Source organism: Parasteatoda tepidariorum, chromosome 10 (assembly GCF_982258835.1).
Source record: "Parasteatoda tepidariorum strain Cologne lab strain chromosome 10, Ptep-v5.0, whole genome shotgun sequence".
NCBI lineage: Eukaryota > Metazoa > Arthropoda > Arachnida > Araneae > Theridiidae > Parasteatoda > Parasteatoda tepidariorum.
In genome coordinates this window covers 33,982,120-34,007,015 of record NC_141764.1, presented here as the reverse complement: position 1 = coordinate 34,007,015, position 24,896 = coordinate 33,982,120, and the positions used below count along the sequence as shown (strand labels likewise).

Below are 24,896 nucleotides of genomic sequence, written 5' to 3'. Positions count from 1 at the left end.
TAGGACCTTCCTTTCGAAGGTTGCTAATAACTTTTCTTCCCTTTTTGTTAAAGTCCATGTCTCTGAAGCATAAGTTAAAACTGACTTGATTAATACCTTATAAAGTAAGATCTTAGTCTTTCTTTTTATTAAGTGAGATTTCAATAATGATCTTAAACCATAGAAGCAGCGATTGGCTGCAATTATTCTTTTTCTAATTTCAGGATTGATGTCATTTTGATAGTTTATTTCTGATCCTAGATAAGTAAAATTTTTTACAGATTCAAATTTAAAAGAATCTATTTTAAACAATTTAGGGATGGTTTCCTTTGTACCACAATACATATATTTTGTTTTCTCAACATTCAATCTTAAGTTAATTTTTCTAGCTGATTTGTTGCTATAACAATATATATTTTCTCAGGACTTCATGGTGAATTAAATGTACTTAAAATTATTAAATTATATAGTAAATATATTTCCTTTCTTTAAAAAAATATGTGAGTATGAATACTTTAAAATAAGCAATAAAGAGATTTTATATAATATCAATTATGTACTTACAAAAAATATCAATTCAAACCTCTAGGCAAAAATATGATAAACTAGTTGACACAGGCAGAAGTTTATTCAGACTGCAAAACACCATGTAGGTTCTACGTAAAATTCAGATCCGGATTAATAAACATGAAAATTTAGGAAACCTAAAATGGTTTGCACTGTCAATATTACAAAGAAATTTGAACAGCAAAATTCATAATAATGTGATCAAAATTGTAAGAAGGAAAATAATAGCGATACAGACACAAGCGTAGATGCTAAAAATCTAGAGGGCTTAAAACTTTTCATTTTTCAGTAACTTTTAAGAGAGATCTAATAACATTATGTGAAAAATATAATATAAAACTAAAAAATTTTAACAACAAATATTATGATTCAGAGCATCTAGTATAATTTTAAGTAGGTTTTTGTATTTTATTCAGCTTTTTAATTTTAAAATTTGTTCATTTAAATATTAATAATTACTGTGTTATATGTTTAAAAGTATATGTTTAAGTGTTACATGTTTAAAAGTATAATAAGTGCTATATGTTTAAAAAGTAACAAACATTTTGCCTCATTGTTTGAAATTAAGCAATAAAACTAAATACAAAGCTACAAACAACAGAAGATAATTTATGATGTTTTTAAGATATCTTTTATAGGCAATATGGATGTTAATAATAGTAATTTGTTTTAAATTTGGCACATAGCAAAGAAAATGTTTTACATAAATTTTCCAATATGGAGGGAAAAAACCCCTATTTTGGTTTTACAGAGTGAACTTATGCCACCTAAATCCTAAAGTTTAGCACCCCTCTTTTTTCAATATTTCTTTAGAATAGAATAGAATATTATAATTTCTGGTGTTAATCAAACTTGGCTGTTTTAAAAATTAAAAGAACAGTCACGCAGTCTGGTATAAGATATTTGATTTATTTTAAAGGGTTCATCTTTTTAATTATAAAATTTCGTGATGATTGTCTTAAATATTGTACAAAATCCAGAGTTCTTCTTAGGAATAAAAAAGGGCAGGGTGCTTCCTCACACAAAAGGGCACAGAGTTTTGAAAGGGCACTCACTTAACACCTTAAAAATTTATCAAAATGTGTAATATCATGTAATAACTGAATTTGATCCTTAACAATTTTTAAGTTACCGTCTTATACTATTTTATGAGTGTGTTTCATAAAGTAATTTTAGCTCATTATTTAAATACGAGAAAAATTTCTTCTGTGCATACATTCATAAAAAATAAAAAAAAAACCTAGAAAATTTTTTTTTTTGATAAACAGCTAATAAGATTTATCCATAATTTACACTGAAAATTATTAGAAAATGAACACATAACGGGGTGAATTTTCTTTCTTAAAAAAAAGAAGGTATATATCAAAAAAATTTATTAAAATACCCCTTTGAAAAAAGAGAAACTAACCATTTGAGAATAATCCTAACAAGGTGAATATTTGTAAGAGTAATAATTAAACTTATAAACACAGATAATTTTTGTGTGTAATTATTATTTTAACAGTTAATTAATTTTTCTTGGAATATGAAAAAAATGGCAGTGTTTTTAAAGGATTTTCAAATAAGGCACATTTATAAGGATCAAAGGGCAGGCCGCCATCTTTCTAAAAATGCAGCACATGGACATTGCAAAATTAATGAATAAAAATTTTTTTAAGCATTTAAAAATCGTAGTTTCCCACTCACATTAATGGAGAGCACATTTCTTTTAATAATTAGATAGCTTTAAAAGTTTCTCTCCACTAATATTTTAGATAAGGTGAAGTTTACAGTATTGGAATCTGGGATATAATAATTGGTAAGTTTTGGCCCCAAATAGGCAGTAATTCACAAGAAACTTTAAAAAAATAAAAACATCACAGAAGGGAGCAAACTTGAAAAGTATAACTTATAATCATTCGAGGGGAACCTAAAATATGTCTTAATTATAATTAATGATTTTAGAAACATATAGCAGATGAAGAAAATTTTTTCACTCTCTTAAATATGAAATTTAGAGAACTATTGTATTTGTTGTATTTTAATTTCATACTCCTTAAAAATTGAACACCCATGATTCTTAAGTTGATAATGAGGAAATATCTTTTGAATCCTTAACTTTAATTTAAAAGACAAGTGTTTTTTGTTTATTTTATAAAACGAATATTTTTTAAAAATATATATTAATTAAAGGATACCCATATACTATAGCTAACAAAAATTAGGAATGCATTAATTAGAATAAAGGTAATATCCTCATACATGTAAAAAATGGCAGTTGCATAGTAGCACCATCTCAAAAAAGATTAATGATATTTCTATTTTAATCTAGTAGTTTTAAGGGAATAGAAAAGTATTTCTATATCGTTATCAGAAGGAATGGAAACACAAAGCGAACAATTTCAGAGTGTGTAGCCAAATTATTCAACAAAAAATAAGCACCTCTTAAGCATTCAAAAAATATTTTCAGGAACTTTAAAAAGAATATCATAATTAGGCAGAGTTGGAAATTTTTTGACAATTGACGATTTTATCTTGTTTTAACTCTCATGTCAAAAAAAAACTCTTTGGAATTGTTTTTTAATCATTGTTTTGAAATTTTGAATCATGTAAAACGGACTGACAATACGCCAAAATATATTGGGGTTGAATTAATTGTGAAAACGTTGAATAGAACAATGTGAACTGTGTCTTTTTACAATATTGGAATCGGTAAAGGGAAAATCTCATATTTGAAAAAGGAAAAATTAAGCACTTTTTTAAAACATCCAATGGAAAAAGCACCTTTAAGAGCTTTTAAAAAACTAAAATAAGCACCTTTTAAAAACGCTACGCAGCCTGAATTTAGGCAAAAAAATTATACTTTAATAGGATAACGCATTTATAAAGAGTCTAACATGTTTTTCATACTATCCTATTTATCATGCTTACGAGATGCAAATATGCTTTTAATTATACTGCAATTAAACGCGTATTGCATAATGCGTTTAATAATTACACTCAGAAGCCAATGACCCTGATTCCATATTATAATTTCTCTAAAGCAATCTAAAATAACAAGTGTTTTTAAAAGGAAACAGAATACGATGAGCTTCAAAGGGAAAGTTTAAAAAATTCAAGAACATTTAAAAAAAAATATATTTAATAAACATAAACTATTGCAAGAGCAAGAATTAAAAGACGAATTAAATAATAAAAAATTAATGTGTCAAGAAACATTTTTGAGGCTAATTGGAAAGGGAATTCATAAAGAGTTTAATACTATTTTCAGTTTCCTAATATATAAGTAAATTGGATTAGAAATAAATATTTCAGACATCTCTACAAACCTCTGTTTACATTTATGCTCCATAGAAAACAACGAAAACAAGTCTAATTTCGTCACATGGTACAGGAAGTGGAAGTGAAACTAAAATGAACCAATGAGGTGTCATAGCAGAAATCTGTATAGTCAAGGTCCGTGCTTTATCTCTAAAATGATGTATAATGTAAATAATTAAAAATCGCTATAACTATCGTTTCTTAATTTTAAAAATTATCTAAAAAGAAATATTATGCCTTCTCAATTTTAACATAATTTTTAAGGCTAAAAATAAAAATTCAACATATATTAGTAAAATATGACCGAACACCATGACCGTGAAAAGGCAGTGTAAACAAAGAAAATAAAAAGAAGCCCGGTATTGCGCTGTTTCTAAAAAGAAGAGAATTTTCGTATTACTTTATTAGTTTAATGTTGTTTATTAGTATAATTTTCTACTCATTTCTACAGAAACTTCTTCATAAATGTTTTAACTAGTGTGCAAAAATAATTAATAAGAGATGATTTGAACATTTAAAGTTTCTCGCATGAAATTAAATCCATGATGTTTCTTGAGTGAATGATTTGAACTGTGATAATTGTTGTAAACTTTATAATCATCATTATGCCGTCGGTGTCAGAAATGGCTTCTAATGTTTTTATTTTAGACAATGGCGGTTTTACTGCTAAAGCAGGATTTGCAAACGATTCTGAACCAAGGTTACCAATTAATTGAAAAATTTACGCTGTTTTACTTTTTTTTTTGGATGAAAGTCCATGGTTAAAATTTTAGAGATTCAAAGCCTGCTTTTAAATAAAGTGTACTTTATGCTTTTTTATGTTAAAATTAAATTTAAACTTATCTTTTGCAGAATTATACCAAATTGTGTAATGAAAGCTAAAAGTGAAAGAAGAAGACAATTCATAGGAAATCAAATAGAAGAATGTAAAGATTTTTCAAGTCTTTATTATATTTATCCATTTCAAAGAGTAAGAAAGATTTAAATACTATGTACTTAGCCATGCTTTCTAATATTTTAAATATTATGTATTTTTTCTTGTTGAATAAATTTCCTTTCTTGAAGTAATTTTATTTTTGTGCAAATTATTTTTTATTAGAATATCATTCTAACAACTGGCTTATTAAGCAAGATCTACTATTATTTGTGATATTTATCTTATTTTGTTATTTTTTTGCAAATTTTAAGATTTACTAATATTCTGTGTTTGTTAAAGATGTCTTTTATTTGGATAGATTTCTGTACTGTGATCTGTGGCAGAATAATCGCCAATTCTTAGCAACAGCCTGCAAGAAACTTTAAAAAAAAAATAAATACCATTACTGAAAAGCCCTGTGGCATAATTTTTTTGGGCTTTCTGTGACAAACCTGTGTAGCACTGTTATCTTTCTACAAGATACTAAAATAGCAGAAACATGTTTACAGCAACAACAACAAAAAAACCCTATTTGGATAAAATAAAATTGTATATAGTATTTTAATTGAATTTGTAATATTCTTTTATTCTAAGATCGTGGGCAATATTTTCGCATTTTATGGGAGGAAAACACTAGTTATTTTTATTGCATTTCGTAAATCATCATTACATCAAAAAAAAGAAAAAAATTAAAAACTGTGAAATCTGTAGCAGTAACTACCGAAAAAAAAGAGATTGACGGCGAAATCACACGAATCCAACTCTTAAAAAGGGAGTCATTCAATGCATGTTTTGCTTTGAGATTCGGTTGTTGTAATAAATAATATCGTAGGGTGACCCGGGGTAATTCACGATCACTCTGTTTCTGGGGTAAATAATGATCATCTAAGTTTTATTTTAAAAAAATTATTTTTTTTAAAATTTGAGACATGGACAAGAATGATTGTACACTTTACTAAAGTATAACTACATTTAGTTAATAATAGTTTTTTGCTTAATCTAACAAAATAAGTATCTTTTAAACTGCTCTCTATATTTTCCATTTCAAAGATGGGTTCCAAAATGCGCACATTTCTGCAAAGATCCCCCTCCTTCTCTTAATAATAAATATTTTGAGTTACTTTCGTTTTCTTTGATATAAAAATAGTGTAAGCTTTTGTTTAATTGTTTCACATCTACTGTAAACATTATAATTGATTATAGGAAACTATATCAAATGTTGCCCCCTACAGATGGGGTAATTATTGATCAATGGGGTAATTCCTGATCATTGTCATTTCTTCTTATAAATAGTTTAAAAAATAGCTAATAAATAGTTAATTTTCTTTTCTTAAATAACAGTTCATATTTATTAAGTGGAACAACTATAAAATATATTTTAACTATAATCACAAAATTTGTTTTTAACTGTATACAAGACAAATGTGCTCTGATATGCACCATTTCTAGCTTGTCTTATCTTGCTTCTATCTTAATTTTATGTGTCTACATTGTTAGAATAATTTTTAAGTTGATAAACTAACCTAATATAAATATGGTGAGAAATTATAAGCCTAAAAAGGATACTAAGCTTCTAGAAAGCAAAAATAGTGAATTTCTTTTAATGATTGAAAATGAAAATTTCAGTATGAGAGCTGCTGCCAGAGCTGAAGAGTTAATCTTTATTCCTGCTTTTAAATAAAACGTTTTATTAGCAGCTTAAACATATCTTTTTGGTTTATTTGTTTGATCTTAACGTCTTATTTGTTAATTACCATTGTATAATTATTTTTAAACAGCCCATTTACTATTAAAACTGGTGATCAGTAATTACCCCAGAAATGATCAAGAATTACCCCGGAAATGATCAAGAGAAGGAGTGATTCCTGATCACTAAAAATTTAAGATCTTTTAAATTCTAATTAGATTTTCAAACAAAAGAAGGTAGAATAGGACTCATCTCATATAGCTTCAAACTTGCAGCAAATATTAAAATTCTATCTTGAATAGTTTTTTCACAAAATAGATGTTTGCATTTTTTGATCAATAATTACCCCAGGTCACCCTATTAAAAATAAGGGATTTTAAAAATTGTTTGGAAATAAATTCCCCCTTTAAAAAAAATCGATAGGATCATTGCTTTAAATTAAATATTCATAAGGGTAATTCGAATTTCCCATTTCACTCCTAATCTCCCTTTCAAATTTATTATCACAAATATATCTAGATTTTTTAAAAAAACCTTGAAAATCAATGTCAATAACTGCCGAAAATACAATCGAAACACTACATGGATTTTCGATTGTACCGGCAAAAAGTGATTACTTAAATGGGCAGTTTACATTTTACGTGTGGAAATAATATTAACTGAGAAATATCTGAAATTTTAAAAACTCTGTGGAATTCGGTAGCACTAGCAATAAAAAGTCGAAAAAAATTATGAAATCGTCACATTAAAAGTAAATTAATTTGAGTTTCACTTAAAATTAAATTGTGTAAAAAGCATCGAGATTTTTTTTTAAAAAATGTGAAAATTTGTTGCCATAATTGTTGGGAGAACGATTGAAACACCGCTTGGATTAACGTGAATATCAGTGCAAAACAAGCGAGTCTAAGAGTAATTTCTCGACTTCGCCAACCAAATTCCTCGTTCAGTGATAATATTGGTACAAAATTCATGAGAATATAAATAATAACTGAGCAATTATCACCACAAGTTGTGAGCGAAAAAGTAAAATCTCAAATGCGGGGTTTAAAATTTTCATGTGCGTAATTTTTATAAAAAATATTGTATCACTTTTATTTCAACCAAATTAAGAAAAAAAGTAGGATATTATTTTACTATAAATTTGAATTTGTAACAAATCCCCACCCACAGTTACATTTTATTAAAATGTGAAATATGGTGTACTTGAAAAAAAGAATGTATGAACAAAAGAACATGATTTCTGGAACGGAACTATTTATACAACTTTAGCGATTTCTGTTTTTCCCCCTTATATTTTCTAATTAAAATTCTAGCTGAAACCAGTCATTATTAAATTTTTTTCTTTCTAATTCACCTGAAAGGAATCTTTTGAAAAATGAAGTAAAAGTTTTGTTACATAATAATTCTAGAGGAAAAAAATCTTTTGAAAATCTCGGTAGAAAGAAAAACCAATTTTTTTCCCCTTCATTATTTTTTATTTTTCCAAAAAAGAATCGAAAAATCACGAGCACCTCTTTTCCTTCCGATGCGCAAAAAAGGCTTAAATATGAATTTTGAGAAAATTTTTTACAAATTTTCCATATGTGCGTATACTGAGCTGGGTTTGATGAGATTCTTGCACTTTGATGTGCAACTCTAATGCATTTTGCAAGAGATTCTCAATTTCGTGCATAATTTTCCACCCTCTGAAATCGAATCAAAAAATCTTTCTATCTATTTATGGTGGCTAATATAATCAAAAAGAGAGTTCTGTGTTAGAAACTAGTCATTTTGTTATGATCATGTAAAATATTTGAAAATTATTTTGCATTTTTTTAGTGTATATAGTGCTTAAAAATATTTTTTGAGTCCTTAAAATGTGCTTTTTTTTGTTGAAATGTTTGGCTACGCTCCCTGTTGGTATTATATGTCTGTGTCTCTTGAAATATCATTTTAGCTTCTTGTAAAAAAAAAAAAAGTAATTTTGTTTTATAATCTTTTCATTTAATTTTTGTGTTACTTAGCTAGAGTAACAGGTTCATAATATTAATTCCAAAGCTGAGTGGGCTTTAAACTGGTCTAGGAATCGAATCCTAATCCTTTATATTTGCAGATCAGCACCTTGAAAACAGTCTTATAGACATTTTAAAGTTCACCTGTCATGAAAAAGAAAGAAAAACATTTTTTTATGAACAATTCTAATATACTAGGAGGCTTCGCCCTCTGCTCGCTGGCGCTCACCAACCCCCGGAACTGCTTCCACAGTTCATTTCGGATTGCTTCGCAATCCAATGCTCGCTTTGCTCGCTCATTGGATACGTTCTTAACGTCTAGTTTTTGTATACTTCTTTGAATACTGAAGTTCCGAAAACTTTTCACTGTAGAAAATTCTAAACCTGTACATTTCAATATTAATTTGAAATTGCAAGCAGTTCACATATTTTTCTAAATCACACTATTCTAAATTTCAGTTGTTGAGAAAAGTAACTGTTGTAAGTTTTGTTTTAAAGTCTTTCCCACCAGAGAGCTAAAGCCATGTGTTGTAAAACAATATGAAATAGTAGTCTGCCACTGAACGCCGGATGTAAAGCATCGGCTTTGATGAAGATAATTTTGTATTTTTAATTCTCTGAAGGGCGCCACCTTAATAATATGGAATTTGTAAAATAAATGTATATCTTTTTGATTATTGATGAAGCCCATCCTTTTGTGTTTTCATCAGTGTTCAGAAGCAGAACAATAAGTTTTTTTATTTTATCACAAAAAAATAAAATGTATAAAAAAAACAAAGAAAAGAGTAAGAAAATGAGTATAGTCATAGAAAAAGTTAAAATTATAATATAGGATTTGTCAGTTAAAATAAAACTTTTTGTTTAAGTTATTGCTAACAATTCAAATTTCTCCGAGGCAATTCTAAAGTATAACTTAAGGTAGTATTGTTAAGTTGAAGCACAATATTTTTAGTTTTGATGTCAACAATACAATTCAATTTTTCACAAAAACGATTGTTTCCATTGTTAAGTTCAATGTCAACAATTCAAATCTTTCTGATGCAACTCTTAACCTCTAAATATTTTTTTTTTATGTACACATTTCTAAATGTCAGTATTCAACCACAAAACAACTTACCTTTACCAAACCTCAAATTTAGCATGAAGTCGTAAAATGCAATGAAAGAGGGTCATAGCAATAATGTAAGTAGAAGTAAAGTTAGTACTGTAAAATTAAAACAATATTTTTAATCAATGAGCCAAGTTCTTCAAGAAGTAGTTGTAGAAGTAGATTGTTTATTTAAAACTTTTTATCGAATTTCTTTAAGAACACAATTGTTTATTTGGGCATTTGGCAATACAACACTTTTAGAATTGTAGGATTTGTTACGTCAAGCGCTCAGTTATCATAATTTTGATCTAGTTGCGCTTCTATGTCATTTTTATTTATGCTGCTAAGTTAACTTTCAAAAAATTCTATGGCTGGCAACAGCATTTTTATTTTTTAAGTTGTTTATTTTTATTTCTTTCAGAATTCATTATTTTTTTTAGCGGAATGTTTTTTAACCTAACAGAATTCTTTGCCGACTGTTTTCTCTATGAATGAAGAAAATAAAGTAAATATTTAAGTGTTGCAAAAAGAATCTTATTTAGTTGTACAAAGTACTTCAGCCAAAATTTGGGAGCCACGTAAGAGAATTATATATATTAGATCAGAAACACATCATTAAAAGGCAGAATGCTTTGGTGTTTTCAAAACAAAGCAAACGTTGCCACCGGCGGAAGAGAAATACAGCCCAAATCTGGGAGCCACGTAAGAGAATTATATATAATAGATTTTTTTGGTACTTGTGTTAAACCTATCAACCATTTCCGCTAAAATCAAGACTTTTTTGTTTAAGTACTCTTGCAAATAAAATGTTCTACAGATTTTTTAAATTGTATGTTCTAACACATTAATTGCAAAAAATTTACCTTTTTGTTATAATTCCCAGAAATATGCACTTGTTATAATATAAAATGATCTGATAGAATTCATGCCAACTTCCTTGGTTGACAAGATTTTGCATGAATATCATTTAATGTGTGTACAAATTTAAACAAACTAATAAACTTAAGTCATTAAAATAAAATATATACTGAGGAAAAAATTTTATTGCACAACTATTTAAAAAATGACTGAAAATATATTTAAAAATATTATTTATATTTATTTATTTTTCAAAAAAAGCAACCTTAAAACAATTATTCTTAACGGAGATAATTAGCTAAAATAAGTTAAGTATTATTGAGGTGTGTGTATGAATATAATATGCAACTGAAGCTAATTCTAATGCATGTACTTACATGTTACTTCAAATGTATCACGAATTTTTTTATTTTGTCCTGATAAGCATAATCAAAGAACATTTCTTTAAACTGTTTTATTTCTTTCATAGGGATATATTGTGAATTGGGAAATAGAAAAGCAAGTCTGGGATCATATTTTTGGCAGTGATTTTTACAATGTAAATATCTGTTTTAATATTGTTTCATAAAATCCATAAATTTTTAAACAATAATTTTACAATTTTAATTAAATATATATTTTATTATAGGTTGATTTCAAGGAGACATGTTTAATTGCTACTGAACCTTACTTTAATTTTGTTTCGATGCAAGAAAGTATGACAGAAATACTACTAGAAGAGTATAAGTTTCACTCAATTTTAAGAACTAATCGTAAGTTAGCTGTTTCTTCTTTTGTGATAGTTAGAAGTAAAAGAAATGTTAAGTAGCATATTTACAGCGTTTTCGTTTTGAGATTATTCACACCCTAAACTCTCTGTTTGTAACAAAGTAAATCTGAAATATAAAAATGTATGTTTTATTATTTTTTTGAAATAAAATGTGTCTTTACTATACTTATAAGGAGCAAATTTTACTTTTTTTAAGTTAGTTATTTTTCTTTCTTAAAAGTGTCTGGAATATGTATGTCTGCTGTTCCTGAAATTGTCCTGATTTTTTCTTTGGTCCACTACGAAGCCTGCTAGTGTAAATTTTGGTGCTTTTCTGTTAACTAGGTGACTTCACTAACCTGGCCTTAGAAAAGTACCAAAAATTATTGACTGATACACAAAATACACTGTAATATTTACATGTCATTAGTATTAAGTATTATAGAACATATAATAATAAATAAATGGAAACTCTTTTAAATAATAGTTGAATTAATGATTCAACTGTAAGATTTGTTTGTAGTAGCGTATGAAAAAGAAAAATATATTAATTTCAAATAAAGCTTTTGATTTTTATCATTCATACAAATTAGATATTAAAAATATTATTTATATTAAAATGTTTAGCTGATTGCTTGCACACATGAGCCAATTTCTGGATATTAAAAAAAATCAACATTCAGTATTATTTTCAATATAAATAATAATTTCAATGGCATTCACTTTCAGGAATCACAGAACTTACTCCTTCTACTACATCATTACCAGTCTCTTTCTTTCTTAATAACCAATGTCACATACTAATGTTCCATCCCAATGTCACATTAGGGATGGAAGGGGTGTATAACAGTTATTGCTTGTTTTTGCTGTTTCATATCTTTATACAATTCTATACTTAAGGATCTCTATGGATTTCTTAATTTTATGTTGATTTTTTAGTCTTATTCTTTATATGCAGGAATATTGTAAGGCAAGAAACGGAGTACAACTCACCGATACTTTTTAGTATGGTGGGGCATCATTTTGACCTTAAATTAACACGTATTCCTGACCTTAAATTAACACACTACTATCTTTAACTTAAACTTTTATCATTTTTTTTAATTAAAAAGTTTTAGTATATTCTCATTCATAATTACTTACCTATTGCAGGCTAACTTCACAAATGTGCTATTTAGATTAAGAAAGTTAATCTATTGTAAAATTAGTTATCTATTAACCCTACATTTTTAATTTTTTAAATGTGGCTATGAAATTTTGTTCCTTCCGAACTGTTGCTAAGAATATTGGTTGATAGAGCAGAAAACTATAACTCAGTATGGAATTTTTTAAAATTATTTTCAGCTATTCAATTTATTAGTAATAAATGTCTCATAAATCTGTAATCTCCTGCATATTATAAATTGATTTTTAAGAATGCAAAATTTTAGTATAAATATTTAGGATTGTTTTTTTGGTACACGAAAAAAAAATTATAGACTACAAGGAAATAAAAAAAAAAAACTTTAGTAAATAAAACTTTGATTGTTTCAAGATGTTTAGTTAATTGTTGATAAAAAATTATATGATAATTTTAGATTCTACCTCATGGTGTTGTGATTTGTGTCTCAGTAAATTTTGTTAGCACTACAACACTGTTTATATATTATATAACTTGGTATTATTCTTTTTTAGCTGGGACACTGTCTGCTTACAAACGTCAGAAGGAAGCACCGACTGAAATGTGTTGTTTGGTAGTAGATTCAGGGTTTTCTTTTACTCATATTATTCCCTACATCAAAGGTAAAAAACTAAAGAATGCAACTCGTAGGTAAGTTGAAATATTTTTTAAAGCTGTTAAAAAGATTTTTTTATGATTGCTCTAGTAAAATATTTTTTAAAATATTTATTAATGTTTGAATTAATTTTATTTTAATTTTTTTAATGTTTTGTGACAATTCATTCCAACAACTTCAGATATATATTTTCTTTTTAATTGTAAATGACCAAAATATAAATTTATGAAATCAGTCTTCAAAAGTGTATCATTAAATATGCTTTTGATATTAATTTAATCTCCTGTGTTAGCTTTCACAAAAAGAAAAGCATATTAATTTAATTGTATGAATTTATGTATGTTGTGAGATTTAAAATTAGCATAACATGTGGTACTAATGCTGATAGTAGTTTTTATTTCTTATCATCAGAATCAAAGTAACATTTGTGCATAGATAGTTTATTCATGTAAATTATTAAATTAATTGTATATGAATTTTATGGGTGTCTCTTAATTACCATAAAATATCTCAGCCTGGATAATAATTTTTTTTACTTCTTTTAGACCTTAAGAATATTTTCTATATTTGTTAACATTTAAGCAATGTTGCAATTTCTAAATTTTTTTTTCATTATGTTATGAAGTTTGAAGCTTCTAAAAGTCATACAGAGATAGTTGGATTTTTACAAAGCTACAAATTGAATGACTTAAAAAGTAAAATCAGAGTCTATTTAAATAATAAAAAAAGCACTATGTTACATTTTGCCAGCTCTAAAGACAAACAGAATGTTACATTGTTTAATTTTATCGATTAATTCATAGAAAATAAAGTTATCTAGCCTTCTAGCTTTGCTACAAAAGTCTTGTGTTCTCTTGTTTTCTTCTTGTTTTGTTATTCTTGGTTTTGTCTGTTCAAAGCTCTGTCTATTTTCGATAAACAGGACAGGTTAGAAAAGCTCATTTTTATTTTCAATATGGCTTTATGCAGTCATATTCATATTTGTGCAAGTAAATTAGTGCTTTTAGTAAAATAATTTTAAAAAAATAGAAGGGTAGAATAAACAAATCATTCATCATAAAAAAAAGTTTTTTTAATTTTATTTTTTAAAAATAATTTTAATCAAAGCTGCAATAAAACTGATAAGAAAAATTCACATTTTTGACAACCTGTTTGTATTTATTTCAAAACTAAGTTAAATTAAAAGTTTCCTAAATTTCTTAAAATTTTTGTATAAAATATATAATAATAAAGTGAGAAGTTAATTATATTAATCTAACTTTCAAAATGTTTTGGCTATATAATTAATTAATGTACTAAATTTTCAGAAAAGTTAAGCATAACTTATTTTATTAGTGTCATTAGTATTTTCACACCGGAATTCTTGTTTCATTAGTATTTTTGATTGATTATTTTTATTCTCTTAAGAAACAAAATTAAATTGAATAAGTAGGGTGACCTGGGGTAATTCCTGATCAAAAAACGCAAACATCTGTTTTGTGAAAAAACTATTCAAAATAGAATTTTAATATTTACTGGAAGTTTGAGGCTATATGAGATGAGACCAATGCCACCTTCTTTTGTTTGAAAATCTAATTAGAATTTAAAAGATTTAAAGTTTTTAGTGATCAGGAATTACCCCTGGTCTTGATCATTTATGGGGTAATTCCTGATCACTTCTGGGGTAATTACTGATCAGCAGTTTTTATTGTAAAGGGGCTGTTTAAAAATAATTATATAATGGTAATTAACAAATAAGACAAAATAAGACATCAAGATCAAACAAATAAACCAAAAAGATATGTTTAAGCAGCTAATAAAATGATTTATTTAAAAGCAAGAAGAACGATTAACACTTTAAATTTTCAAAAATCTTTGCATCGTGCCATACATTTTAGGCAATCAGCCAACTCATTCTCATGTTCTTCTGAAATATAAAAGAGTTCCCACATGGGTTACTTTTGCTGGATTTTTTAACTTCATTAAGGGAAAGTGTAAAGTTAAGTAAGGTATGTCAACAGCTCTCACACTGAAATTTTCATTTTCAATCATTGAAAGAAATTCACTAATTTTGTTTTCTAGAAGCTTAGTATCCTTTTTAGGCTTATAATTTCTCACCATATTTATACTAGGCTAATTTATAAACTTAAAAATTATCTTAACAATTATACTAGGCTAATTTATAAGCTTAAAAATTATTCTAACGATATGCACACATAAAATTAAGATAGAAGCAAGGTAAGACAAATCAGAATACAGTCTTGTATACAGTTAAAAACAAATTTTGTGATGACAGTTAAAATGCATTTTATAGTTGTTCCACTTAATAAATATGAACTGTTATCTAAGAAAAGACAAGTAGGTATTTATAAGCTATAATACTATTTATAAGAGGAAATGACAATGATCAGGAATTACCCCAGTGATCAATAATTACCCCATCTGTAGGGGGCAACATTTGATATAGTTTCCTATAATCAATTCTAATGTTTACAGTAGATGTGAGACAATTAAACAAAAGCTTACACTACTTTTATATCAAAGAAAAAGAAAGTGACTCAAAATATTTATTATTAAGAGAAGGAGGGGGATCTTTGCAGAAATGTGCACATTTTGAAACCATCTTTGAAATGGAAAATACAGAAAGCAGTTTAAAAGATACTTATTTTGTTAGATTAAACAAAAAATTATTATTAAGTAAATGTAGTTATACTCTAGTAAAGTGTACAAGCATTCTTGTCCATGTCTTAAATTTAAAAAAATTTTTTTTTTTTTAAATAAAACTTAGGTGATCATTATTTACTCCAGAAACAGAGTGATCGTGAATTACCCCGGGTCACCCTATAGCTATTGTCACCCATTTTATAATTTTTGTTGAACAAAAATGCAATTGATTAAATGTTTTTGTCACGTGTTTTCTTACAGTATTTTTTTTTTTACATAATTTTCTATTGTATATCAATTATTTAATTTCTCCTTAAAAAATATTTAATTAATTATATAGCATTTATTTTAAAATTTCTTATTTGATGAAAAATATATTGTAACAGTTGATCATATTTGTATAACAATTATTTTTGTTTTGTTTCTTTTGATATCTTTATTCTTTAATGTACTATTCTTCATCAATTTAAACTATTTCATAATTTATGATCACAAAATAATTCAGTTTTTCAGTATTTTGAACCAAAAATATACTGGACTATTAAAACTTTCTCTATTTTTTTTGCGATTGAGTTAAGTATACCCACAACAGCTCAATTTGTGACCAATGGCATGATTGTGCCAATGAGATCAGTATTGCATGTAAGCCATCTTTACTTCCTGAATAAGTTGGTTCTCATTGATCTGAAACTGAGTGGGCTTCAAGCCACCACAGGAAATCGATCCCCAGTTTTTCATACAGGGTGTCCAGCTCTAGGAAAACCAGAAATTATCAGAGAATTTATTGATTCTGGAAATATCAAGGAATTTCTCAGAAATTTTAGTAAAACAGGGAAAAGTTTTAAAAAACAAGTGATCAATGAATGCTTCAATCCGTAAGCTAAGCTTCATTAAGAATGATGCAAGTTTTCTCCCATATTTCTTCCAAGTGGTCCTAAATTTTCCATTCCTTTTTTTCAGCAGTAATTCATCGTTTTTGTTTGTTACTGTATGGCGTTTTCAAATTCCGATATATTTAATACGTTTTTAGGACCTTTGAATTTAGAGTATTAGCTGTTACTTTTTTAAGCGTCCAATTCGCGGTGATGCCATTGTAATAGCACTTCTTTGGATGGTTGTTTTTTTGGAAATTTTTTATCATTTACTATCCCTTTCACATAGTTTTTTTTAAAAAATTCCTTTATTTTTACATTCAATGCTATTAAGACGAACAAATTTTAAAATTTAGTAATAGCTTTTTACCACATTCAATTCATGCAAGGGTAATTGTATTCGGGAGGTATCCCGGAATTTCGTTTTTTTCGTATTATCCTTCGGGATCTAAAAATTAGCAGTGCAGGGCATATGATGATTTTTCTGGAAATATTGCGGAATTCCTCGTTTCTCAAGACCATTGGTTCTCGAAATTTCGCTAATCAAAAACTTGAAATCTGACAAAATTTTCACGAAATTCCTCCATCTAAAATTCAAATTTTGAAAGTTTTGCTAATTCCCGCTAACGAGACGCTTACATACACATGATTCTTCTGTCAATGGGCATAAATCCACAGAGTGTTCTTTCTGTTTGTCTTAATAATTTATTTTTTAAATTTTTTATAGAATTTTGTATTTTTTATAGATTTTCTAGACCTATTATTACTTTTTTGTAACTTTTATAGACTTAAAACCTATGTTACTCTTTTAGAATAGATGTTGGAGGGAAAATTTTAACAAATCACCTGAAAGAAATTACATCATATCGACAATTAAATGTAATGGATGAAACATTTGTAATGAATCAAGTGAAAGAGGACGTTTGCTATGTTTCGACAGATTTTTGGAATGATATGAAAGTAGCTAAGTATGTATATTTGTATAATTCATTAAGTAAATTATAATTTTATGATCTTAAAGCAACGTCAACAATGGAAAATATTCTTTACTTGAAGCTAAGATTTTGCTATCATGATGATAATACGATTACCAATTCTTAGCATCATGTTCATCTAAACTGTTATAAAACTATTTTAATTAAACTGTTATAAAACTATTTTAACTGAACTGTTATGAAACTATTTTTATCTATCATGATAGATAAAAATGGTTTTTTTTATCTATCATGATATAAATAGTTTTTTTATCTATCATCATAGATAAGAATTTCTTATTGATTTCTGATGTTAGAGTAAATGATACCTGTTAAAATCTCATTCATAATTGTTTAGGTTAAGAGGTAAACAAAACACAATTGTTAGAGATTATGTGCTACCAGACTATACTGTCATTCGAAGAGGCTACGTTAGACCGTTAGAGGAAACAACTGGCAAACCAAAAGAAAACGAGCAGGTAAATAAAAAAGCATATTAATCTAAAAATATTTTCCCATTCATTAAATCTTATAAATTGTTATGATCGCCTTTTGGGAAGAGATTTTGTTTGTTTTATTTAAAAGTAATAGCAATCTTTTTGTGTTAATTAGAGTGATATGCTCATTATTTTCCATTTTAAATAAGGTTTTTATTTTTCATCTATGTATACTTACATCAGTGGTCCCCAATTTTTTTCATGTATGCAACCCTAAAAGTTCAGGTTTCTTTCGTTAGAACTCTGGCATTGTAAAAAGTGCTTATTAAGAGCAATGTCAAGAAAAAGAAAATTATTCTTTCATTTATCTTTTCATTAATTATTCTATGTATTGTTTTTGATATTTTTTAAAATTTTTTACTGGGTTATTGATTGGATATCAATGTAATTAATACTGATTAAAAAAGTTCTAACTCTTGAAACAAACCCCTGTAATCCTCTTACGAAACATGTTCTAAGAACCGTGGGCTTACATTTGTCTTATTAAGTTGTCTCTATTGTGTATGTTTTAAGTCTTTCTGCTGTGTATGTATGCCTATTTTGCTTTTTCTGCTTAAGAAACTTTATATTTAGTATTAATTTAAATAAACTAGTTTTTTAAAAGTGTAAAAAATTATTGTTTATATAATTATATCTATGATGGCATGACTGTTCATGTCATTATATATTGCCATACCATATAATCATGTTTCTTTTAGGTATGACTTAGTGACATGACAATTCATCCTATTATTATGCTCTTCCATTTAAAGAAGCTGTTGTGCTGATCTTTAAAAATTAATAATTAACAAATTTTCCTGATAAAAATTAACTTATTCTACCAAAGTTAATAAGTTTTAAAAAAAATGACAATCAAATTAAACTGAAAGAATTCAATGCAACGTTGATGAAAGCTTTAGGTTTTATGTTTAAATTATTAATTAAATTAGGTAATTAATATGATCTAATTTCATTTCTTTAATACATTTATTAAATAGCAATTTATGAATTAGTTTTTATGATAATATTTTATGAACAATAAGAAATATTTTTTCCTTTTATGATGTCTTGATAAAATGATTATAATTTTAAATGGCCTGATCGAATTTAAAATAGATACCAGACACACTTTATGATTATTAATGACGTATTAATCTATGAATTATATTTTTTTAAATTATTTTATTGCATTTTAAAGGAAGTAATTTCTAACAAACATATAATTAAAGACAAAATAATATTTTAGTTTTTAAATCCATTTCATATCAAAATGCTATGGTTATTTTTTTTAACCCTTGTTCAATTCTTTTTCTAATTCAATAAAATGTTTATTTTGTCTGATTGTGTGTTTAAACATTTTTGTAAAATTATAGATTATTTTATTTTTATTATAGATTATTTCATTTTTATTTTAGTTTAAACATGTACTTTTCTATTCAAAAATAAATATATTTTTTTAATTATTTAATAACTAAATTTTAAACTAAACATTGTTACATTTTCTAAAATTTAGTTATCAAAACTTATTAATTACATTTAGACCATGAAATATTAAATTATCACAATTTGAAGTGAAATTAAATTTATTTTTTCAGAGAATTATTGAAAATCTTTATATACCCACATGATAGTTTTAATGCTTTAAGTGTTAATTAATTATTTGCATATTTATAAATATGTTTCACATACTTTTTTTGTTTATATAAATTTTCCTTTCTTTGGACACTTTTTTCGTGTTTAAACAAAATTAAAGCATTTGAAACTGTGCCAAATATTATGCATTTGCAACTACACTAAATACATGAACAAGATTGAGATTAAGAAAAATTAAATAATAAAAATGACAGTCTAATCAAAATAGTTTCATTCGTTTTTACTTTGCTCTTCAAATTTTATAAAAGTTTCATTTATAATGATTAAGCTGGATATTGATTTAAAAAGAAATAAAGCACTAATCTCCTGCAATTTGACAAAACATCTCTACCATTCAGCCACATGTTATATTACTTTTGAACAATTTATTCAAAATCTTATGGTTAATGCATTTATAATTTAGTATGTGTTTGAGCTACACTAAAAGACATTGTCAGTTTTATGATTCTAATATTATGATTCTTTTAGTTGATCAGAATGAACAATGAGCGTTTTATGGTACCAGAAGTTCTCTTTAATCCATCTGATGTAAATATTGATGAAATGGGGATTTCAGAAGCAATAATTCATTGTATTGAAGCGACCCCAGAAGGTTAGTTTAATTACCAGTTAAAATAAATATTTTGATTCCAATCTTAGTACAAAGTGTAAATGTATATACGGGATATTTCATAACAGCCACCCTCAACATAAGTTTTTAGAATTTCTGTAAAAAAAAAAAAATTTGCATGTTAATGGTCATAAATAAATATTTATGTGAAGAAAAAAGTGTTTTCAAACTCTGACCAATTATTATTAAGGTAAAAAAGAGTAAATGTGTGATGCGAATTATCTTAAACCAATTTGAAGATGAAGGGTCAAAGTGGTCTCAAATAATAGGCAAATGATTTCAATTTCCACTTGACAAATAAAGTAGTTTTTGTTGATTTTAATTCTTCCATTGCTACATCTAATCTCAGCAATGATCAGCCACATCTTGAATAATTATTGTTACTTAAATATGCACAGTTTTTTATTTAAACTTCATGTTTTCATGGGGATTTTCGAAATGTATGTAAATGGTGGTTATTATGAAAAATTCTCATATTTTATAATGTGAAACAAAAAAAGGTAACTTCATTTTCAAAAAATATAATGGAAAAGTCATTAGAATCCATTTTAAAAGGAATTATTTTCGATTATTTTATTACTTAGTTTTAAATAATAATTTACTTATTTTTAATGTGATTTTTTTTAAAAGATTAAATTCAGCTTTTTATAACGCACAGTTAAGTATTGTCTAAAACATTTGATTTAGTCAACATTTTATTAAAAAAGTATAAAATATTGCAAATTAAATAAGCTTCTCTTAATGCAAAGAATAAAATACAAAGAAAAGTTTTAGCTCTTATTCTTAATCATAATATTAACAAATAAATAAAAAAAGAAAAGAAATCTGGGAACAGAAAAAAACTAGTATGTGATAATTTTACATTTTCGATGTGTTTTTCAATTTAGAACAATAAAAGGATTTATAAAAAGAAATTTTTAAATTCAAAAATTATCTTATTAGTACAAGTAAATAACAAAATTTGTATGATTAAATAACAAAATTTATAATAAATAATTAATACGGTAAGGTATTGTGGTAATTTATGTAACAAAAATTAATATTTTTACAAGTTCATTTAATCAGTGATTGAAACCAATTCTGGATAAAAAAATAAAAAAAACATAAATGATATGGCCCTACTGCATTATAATGATAGCAATAAAATAGGAATTAAAATTTTAATACAAGTTTTGTAACTCCTAAAGAATGATAAAAAGATAAAATGCCTTGAGTTTATTAAATGTTGCATTATTATTCTAATTGAATTTGATGCCAATTTAACTACATAACTTTAAAAGGAAAACATTAATTTCTGAAACAACATAAATCAAGGTATAAAAAACTTTTTTTTTTCTTTTTAGAATTCTGACTTTTGGTTAATAAAATTTCAGTCTATTTTATTACATTCAAATAAGAACTTAAAAAAAAAAAAATTGAAATAACCTTCACCATAATTAAAAAGATGTATTACTCATTCAGAATAAGGAATGTATAAAAAATATTTCCAGAATAATTCAATCTTCAAAGTTCTGTCTTATTACATTTATAATCAAACTTACTACCAAGTTATGTTTTTAAATGTTTTGTTTCTAATGCAAAATCCATAAAGTAATTACTTATAAAATGAAGAACACTTAATAAGAAATTTTTATGAATGTTTAATGTTGTTATAAGAAAAATTAATGTATCACAACATAATTTCTTGTTGCCATCTTACTTACTTAAATTAACTTGGTAACCTTACTTCATATTTTTATTTACCTCATTTCAGATGTCCAACCACATTTGTATAAAAATATATTAGTTACTGGAGGAAATGCTAGTTTTCCTGGTTTTAAAGAACGGGTGTAAGTATTTAATTTTACTTGTGTAATTCAATATCCTTAAATAAATAGAAAAATATTAGATATATTTCTAGAAAAAGAAAAATTGAAACATTCAATCTATATAATTTATTCTATTTTTATCTTAAATTTCCTATTTTTAATGATTTATTTTTTTTAGTTATAATGATGTTAGATCTGAGGCTCATCACCTATTAGATGTAAATGTTACAGCAGCTGAAAAGTAAGTTTTGGCATTTTATGTGAATTTAAAATTGGAGAAACATTACCTAGTATTTGAGGGAAAAGTTCTATAGCCAGGGGTCTGTCTAGGTTTTTCTGAGAGATACCTATTTTGTGAAAATTTAGACATAATTTGTGAAAAATTAAATTATATTAAAAAAATCAACACAAAAATATGGATTTATTGTTTCTTAAGGGATACAAAATTAAAATTTAAAAAAAAAAGCATTTTGTGAAACTGCAGTTTTTCCTAAAGTTGAAATTTGTGAAACTACCGTTTTTCCTAAAGTTGAATTTGTGAAGGTACAGCTAAACGGTAGTAAATTCGGCCTGGACAGACCCCTGATAACTAATCTATTTTTTCATTTATTCCTGTTGTTTTGCAATCTCATCATTTAAAAATTTTGTTTGCTCTTCTGTAGCTCTACGGCCCTTTAAAACATTAGCATGTTAAAAAGAAATTGAGAAGAATTTTCTCCTGTTATTTGATCATAATAAAAAGATATGTTAGAAAATTAAAAAAAAAAAATTTGATTTCGAAATATTTTTTTTGTATCTATTTATATCAAATTTATTAATAAATCATTAACAAGTTAAAAAGGAATTGAGAAGAATTTACTCCTGTTATTAAATTTTGTAGTCTAGCAAGTAACTTTATGTGTCTGGCAAATATCTATTTGATCATAATAAAAAGATAAGTTGGAAATTAAAAAGAATTTTTTTTTTAAATTTTGATTTTTAATATTTTTTACATCAAATTTGTTAATAAATCTATTAATTTTAATTAATAAAATATATTAAGTTGTGTATATAATACTTGCTGTATCAATTTGTTAGAATAGATCAGTATCTTAAATAAAATCTGCTTTTTTTTAAAAATTATAAAAGAAAACAATCGTCCTTAAGATATATCTTGGATAAGCTAACTTCTCATTTTAGTTTCAGTTGTTAAGTAAACTAAAATGAGCATTACACTTAATGCTTATCACTTTATTCTTTTTCTCATTGAGTTAAATTTTTTTATTGCTGATTTTAAAACAGCATAAGTGAATAATTTCGGAAATACTTTGATAAAAACCTATTTTTGAGTTATGATTCATGTAATACATATGTATTTAAATGTATGACAGCCAACTTGCCTCCTTTGTGGACTTGCGTATCTACGTGTTAAGTTTGATTGCTCCAAAATCACCATTTTGTGTCTCTTTGTCTAAAATTCTTAACTGTAAATTTGAAAACTTTTGCCTTAAAACAATAATGTACAATGCAATTGGGAAGAAGGGAGTTGAAATTTTACCATTCCCTGTTATAACAAATGGTTTACTATAGAAAAAAAATTGCGAAGTTAAATTTATAAAAAAATTTAATGTAAATCAAACTTGCTTATAGTAAGTGCAAAAAGAGCGCAATATTTGCTCGTTACAACCAAGTACTGGTGAAAAATATTGTATTCATTACATTTTTGAACAGTTAGTTAATTTGCTTTGAATTGTCTTAGTGTCTCATTTTTGTGTTATTATTCATCGGAAAGAATCGTGGCCCAAAAAAAAAACCATTGCCATTTGCAACTGTGATTTTAAAAAAGTTCAAGTTTTTTCTAGATTTACGACTTACCTCTAACTTTCAGTTGTCTTCAAAATGTTAAACAAAATTTTCTAAAAAGGGATTAACTTAGCTGAAAATGTAGAAGTATGAAGAAATCTTATGAATCACAATATTGCTTTCTGAAACCAAGATTTGCACCAATGTACTCAACAGTGTACCAACCCAATATTTATGATTTCCTTGTTAAATCTGCGTTTCCAGTAAATCAGGGTTTGTTATCAAAGAGTTCGACTTTATAATAAAATGCAGTAAAAATTTTTTTAAATATAAACGCAAAAATATCTTAACCTGAAAAATTGGTGATTGATTAAATATTTATATTTTTCACTGCAGTTTTTTAACAATCAGATATAAAAACCTAAATTTAAACTGTAACAATGATCTGTTGTTTATCTTATGGAAAGTATTCAAAAAATCTATTAAAAAAAATATATATATTTGATTCTGAAGTACACAACTATGTACTGTTACTTAAAGTTTGTTGTAAGTGCTATTGTTAACTAATAACACAACACAAACTCTTTATGTATGCTTATATATAAATAAACTTACTGCCTTAAAGCTTGGGATTGATAAGTTTGGACAGTTCCAACTTACAACAGAATTTCCAAAATTTAACCTAATAACATAAAGTTGCTGAATTTATAGAAAATTTTTTATATGCTCTTTTGCTAATAATGTTGTATGAAAAATATATAATATTACTATTGAAATATATTTATGATTTTACAGTCCTGTAACATATGCATGGGAAGGCGGAGCACAGCTTTCAAGCGACCCTGAATTTGCCAAACTCATAGTTACACGAAAGCAGTATGAAGAACATGGTTTACCATATTGCTTGGAAAAATTTGATGTATAAAAATATTTTTGTAAATTATAAACATTTTCCTTTAATTTATGTAAAATATATAATTTTTCTCATTCTTATGAAAGTTTAGTTTCTTTCTAACCTCAATATACAGTTTAAGATAACATCACAATAAGCAAAAAAAAAAAGTTTTGCATTGAAATTTAAAAAAAAAAAATAATAACTATTTATGACTTCTTAACTTAAAAGCACAATATGCATTATTTATTGATTTCAAAATCTTCCCTAAATTT

General features: G+C 26.1%; 2 protein-coding genes across 5 annotated transcripts in view; one reads left to right on the top strand and one right to left on the bottom strand.

Annotated features, from left to right (window-relative positions):
- Nucleotides 1-3,978, bottom strand: part of IKKepsilon (I-kappaB kinase epsilon) — a 48,175-nt gene extending 44,197 nt beyond the window's left edge. Inside the window, exons 1-2 of one of the 4 annotated variants that reach the window (XM_071184520.1) lie at nucleotides 3,855-3,978; nucleotides 544-683 (exon numbers count right to left, since the gene is read on the bottom strand). The gene's annotated coding sequence lies outside the window, so the exon portion shown is untranslated. Of the gene's footprint in view, nucleotides 1-543; nucleotides 684-3,787 lie in introns of all 4 variants that reach the window. The other 3 variants (XM_071184522.2, XM_071184523.1, XM_071184521.1) reach the window with 3 other exon arrangements.
- Nucleotides 3,979-4,108: 130 nt separating this feature from the next.
- Nucleotides 4,109-24,727, top strand: Arp6 (Actin-related protein 6). The gene is made up of 11 exons (XM_016063261.5): nucleotides 4,109-4,546; nucleotides 4,699-4,816; nucleotides 10,858-10,926; nucleotides 11,017-11,140; nucleotides 12,811-12,946; nucleotides 17,239-17,394; nucleotides 17,759-17,879; nucleotides 19,998-20,121; nucleotides 21,893-21,968; nucleotides 22,126-22,188; nucleotides 24,525-24,727. Exons 1-11 carry the CDS (start codon nucleotides 4,452-4,454, stop codon nucleotides 24,652-24,654), a joined length of 1,212 nt encoding a protein of 403 aa, XP_015918747.1. The 5' UTR covers nucleotides 4,109-4,451; the 3' UTR covers nucleotides 24,655-24,727.
- Nucleotides 24,728-24,896: the final 169 nt, after the last annotated feature.